General features: G+C 51.6%; 1 protein-coding gene across 1 annotated transcript; it reads right to left on the bottom strand.

Annotated features, from left to right (window-relative positions):
- Positions 1-417: 417 nt before the first annotated feature.
- SLPI (secretory leukocyte peptidase inhibitor) lies at positions 418-3,071 on the bottom strand. The gene is made up of 5 exons (XM_067705189.1): positions 2,943-3,071; positions 2,103-2,261; positions 1,704-1,853; positions 1,218-1,367; positions 418-631 (listed from the first exon to the last, which is right to left on the bottom strand). The coding sequence occupies exons 1-5, from the start codon at positions 3,022-3,024 to the stop codon at positions 627-629; spliced, it is 546 nt and encodes a 181-aa protein (XP_067561290.1). The 5' UTR covers positions 3,025-3,071; the 3' UTR covers positions 418-626.
- Positions 3,072-3,285: the final 214 nt, after the last annotated feature.

Consider the following 3,285-nt stretch of genomic DNA (forward strand, 5'->3'; position numbering starts at 1 on the left):
AACACTTATTTTAAGATAGAAGCAATAGTGTCTTGGGAGAGAAGAGAAATGAAAGAGGCTCATGATCACCACAGAAGGAAAGTATCCACCATTTTCTGAGAACCTGCTATGGCCCTGTAACATTGCTCTTCATTTTGCATTGGATACCCCAATGCTCCAAACACCAAACACTGTGACAAGTTGATTTTTATCATCACTTTGCAGGGCGAGAGATTAAGATGTAGGAGATAAAGTCATTTGTCCCAAACCACAGACAGAGCCAAGGCTTTTCAGACTCATGATGTAAATTCTGGTCTGTCCAGCCCCTAAGCCTCTTCCTTCCACTCCATATCTGTAAGAGGGAGGCCTCTTATTCAGACATTCCCTCATCATCTCCCACCAAACTGATATTCCCCAATGAACCACAGAAGCAGGATGTACAGAGAGAAATATGCTCATTTATATACTGACCAATCAACAGGCATTTGCTGGCAGCCTACTGGGTGCCAAGCCTTTCTGCAAAGAAGATATTGGTGATAGGACCAAGGCTTCACCACGGAGTGCCCCAGTGATCCAAGCGTGGGAGTAGAAGGGAATTCCCACACCACGCAGAGTAGGAATCCAGAGCCACTTCCAAGTGGCAGGAATCAGGCTGTGAGAGAAAATGAGATCAGGACTTCAATACAGGAACCAGCCAAGTCATCTCCACATTCTCTCCCCAAGAATTCCCTTGAGATAGAGAAAATAGCAAGGTGCTGACATAGTTGTGTGAGTCTTGGTATCGGGAGGCTGATTTCAAGTCTCTATTTTACTAGAAAACTCTAAGGTTGGAGCATTGAGCAAGATTATCCTCAAAATCCACTGATCTTTTGGCCTTTGACCCTAGACAACATCTTGGAAATAACCTTAATAATACATACTTAGTGCACAGTGCTTTTGACAATGCACTTTCAAGTTCATTACGTCCATTTTACAGATAAGGAAACTGAGACTCAGAGTCACTTGCCCTGGGGCCCTTATTCAGAAGGGCTGGGATATAATCAGAGCCATGAGCCATCCTATGGAAATCCTTGCCCTGAGGCCTGGGGAACAGGGCTCTCGGAAGACAAGGGAGTCAGGCAGAGGCTTTCCTTGGGGTCCAGATCAGGAGTCCCCCTGTTTATATGCCTGGAACTCCAGAGGGTTGAGACTGAGAGAGCTGGAGGGAAGGAGGTCAGCCTGCCCCAGCCCCTCCTTACCTTTCACAGGGAGCAGGCACTCTTTCCCACAAAAGCTCTCGCAGCACTTTAATTCACCCATGCACTGGCTGTCTGTCTCACATCGATTGGGGGGGTTAAGCATCATACATCGGGCGAGGGACACTGGACACATCCCAGGCTTCTCCTCAACTGATGAGAGTAGAGACATGGGTTAGAAACCTTGTACCTTCCATACTAGCCCCCTGCTTCTGGACCCCAGCCCCTGCCCCAGCCCCTCCTTACCTTTCACAGGGAGCAGGCACTCTTTCCCACAAGGGCCCTCGCAGCACTTTAATTCACCCACGCACTGGCTGTCTGTCTCACATCGATTGGGGGGGTTAACCATCGCACATTGGTAGGTGAACACTGGACACTTCCCAGGCTTCTCCTCAACTGATGAGAGTAGAGACATGGGTTAGAAACCTTGTACCTTCCATACTAGCCCCCTGCTTCTGGACCCCAGCCCCTGCCCCAGCCCCTCCTTACCTTTCACAGGGAGCAGGCACTCTTTCCCACAAGGGCCCTCGCAGCACTTTAATTCACCCACGCACTGGCTGTCTGTCTCACATCGATTGGGGGGGTTAACCATCGCACATTGGTAGGTGAACACTGGACACTTCCCAGGCTTCTCCTCAACTGATGAGAGTAGAGACATGGGTTAGAAACCTTGTACCTTCCATACTAGCCCCCTGCTTCTGGACCCCAGCCCCTGCCCCAGGCCCTGCCCCAGCCTGAGCCTCCCATCCCCATGACCACAACATCCCTCCTGAGGCCGGGATACCCCCTCAAGGTAGGCTCTGGCTCTCTTCTGACATTGGGCCCCCAGTCAATGCAGGTGGCCAGTTGTCCAGTGCTGCATGGCTGGTGGCTCTCTCACCTCCTCACCTGGGTTCAAGATGTTGACAGGATCCAGGCATGTCATTCCGCAAGCATCAGGGCAACATTTCTTCTTCTCTGGACACGGACGGTCAATGCTGCACTTGGGTTTCTCATATTTAAGGCACTGGGCAGGTTTTCTAGGAGGGCAGTCTCCAGCTTTCAAAGCTTTGGAAGAGAAGTTCAAGAGTTTTGGAGGAGGCTGGGTGTTGAGTAACCATCACGGCTCCTGGACAAAGCACCGCTTTCCAGGAGTGACCCTCACTCAGGGGACCATCCACAAAGTCCAAAGTGAAGTCCCTGTCTGATCTCCATGAAGAGTGACAGGCTTGATGAAATGACACACGTGGTCAGGAGGAAGGCATAGGCTTCCCAGCCAAGGTTTCTTTCCCCAGGGTGAAGCAAGGCTCCACACAGGCAGAGAGGCAGGCTGAGCATGATGGAGATGGAGGGAAATAAACAGAGATAAATAGAACCGACAGAGCAGGTGAAGAGCTAGAGCCAAAGACAGGAAAACAGAGATTAACGGGAAGAACGAGCAAGAGTCAGACTGATGATTGGAGAGCCACTGACCGGGAAATGAGGCAGAGAGAAAGAGAGAGAGAGGAATAAGAATAGAAAGGCAGTGAGACCTGGGCTGACAGATGGCTGAGGAAAAGAAGCATTTCCAGATGCTCAGAAGCTTGCACAGAGACCTTGGAGCCCAGATGGACATGAACACACCCCCAGGGACGTCTCCTGAAACTAAGCTGAGAGATTAGAGTCTAGAGAAGGGGCCATCCCCACACCACTACGAGCCCCCGTCTCTGACCCTGCAGCCAGGATCATACCAGGGTGACTCCAACTCACCATTTCCAGCACCTTCCACAGCCCAAGGTGCCAGGGTTCCCAGGGCAAGAAGCACGAAGGGGAAGAGACCACTGAACGTCATGGTGAGGGCAGGGGTGGCTCTGCTGGCCCAGCCGCCCCCATTTATACCTTCCCTAGTGGGCGTGGCCTCACGAGCATTTCCTCGGCCCCTCCCAGCTTCAATGGCATAAGCAGGAAGCTTGGCCAGAGACCGGGAAGCTTGATACCGGTCATTCCTGTCCCGAGCAAGACTGCTAGGCCAACAGAGTAAAGGCCAGAGAAGAAATAGGAGAGGTTGGCCTGGGAGATGTCGCCAGGCTGATAAGGAAACCATTTCAGGTGT

Source organism: Pseudorca crassidens, chromosome 15, assembly GCF_039906515.1.
Source record: "Pseudorca crassidens isolate mPseCra1 chromosome 15, mPseCra1.hap1, whole genome shotgun sequence".
Lineage (NCBI taxonomy): Eukaryota > Metazoa > Chordata > Mammalia > Artiodactyla > Delphinidae > Pseudorca > Pseudorca crassidens.